Consider the following 342-nt stretch of genomic DNA (forward strand, 5'->3'; position numbering starts at 1 on the left):
GCGGAGCCGCCCCTCACCCGCCCGCCCGCCCGCAGAGCATCCACCTGAGCTTCCTGCGCACGGTGCCGCCCTACTCCCACCAGTCCAGCGTCTGGTTCGAGATGATGCGCGTCTACAGCTGGAATCACATCATCCTGCTGGTCAGCGACGACCACGAGGGCCGCGCGGCGCAGAAGCGGCTGGAGACGCTGCTGGAGGCCGGCGCCCGCCCCGGCCTGTCCTTGGCTCATTTCACTCGCTTTTGCCATTTAGTCCAAATCTCCTTTGTGTCCGTCCCTGCGGGCGAGGCAGGACCACCTGGAGCTCCGCAAACCCCCCGCCCCGCCCGCCCCTCCGGGTCCA

The 342-nt window shown here is 68.7% G+C and overlaps 1 protein-coding gene across 1 annotated transcript in view; it reads left to right on the top strand.

Annotated features, from left to right (window-relative positions):
- GRIN1 (glutamate receptor, ionotropic, N-methyl D-aspartate 1) overlaps window positions 1-342 on the top strand; it is a gene marked incomplete at its 5' end in the record, with an annotated part of 48,234 nt that overhangs the window by 28,872 nt on the left and 19,020 nt on the right. Inside the window, 2 exon segments of the mRNA XM_014529681.1 lie at window positions 7-204; window positions 251-257. Coding sequence (XP_014385167.1) covers window positions 7-204; window positions 251-257 — 205 coding nt within the window.

The sequence above is a fragment of the Myotis brandtii genome, unplaced genomic scaffold (assembly GCF_000412655.1).
Source record: "Myotis brandtii unplaced genomic scaffold, ASM41265v1 scaffold691, whole genome shotgun sequence".
NCBI lineage: Eukaryota > Metazoa > Chordata > Mammalia > Chiroptera > Vespertilionidae > Myotis > Myotis brandtii.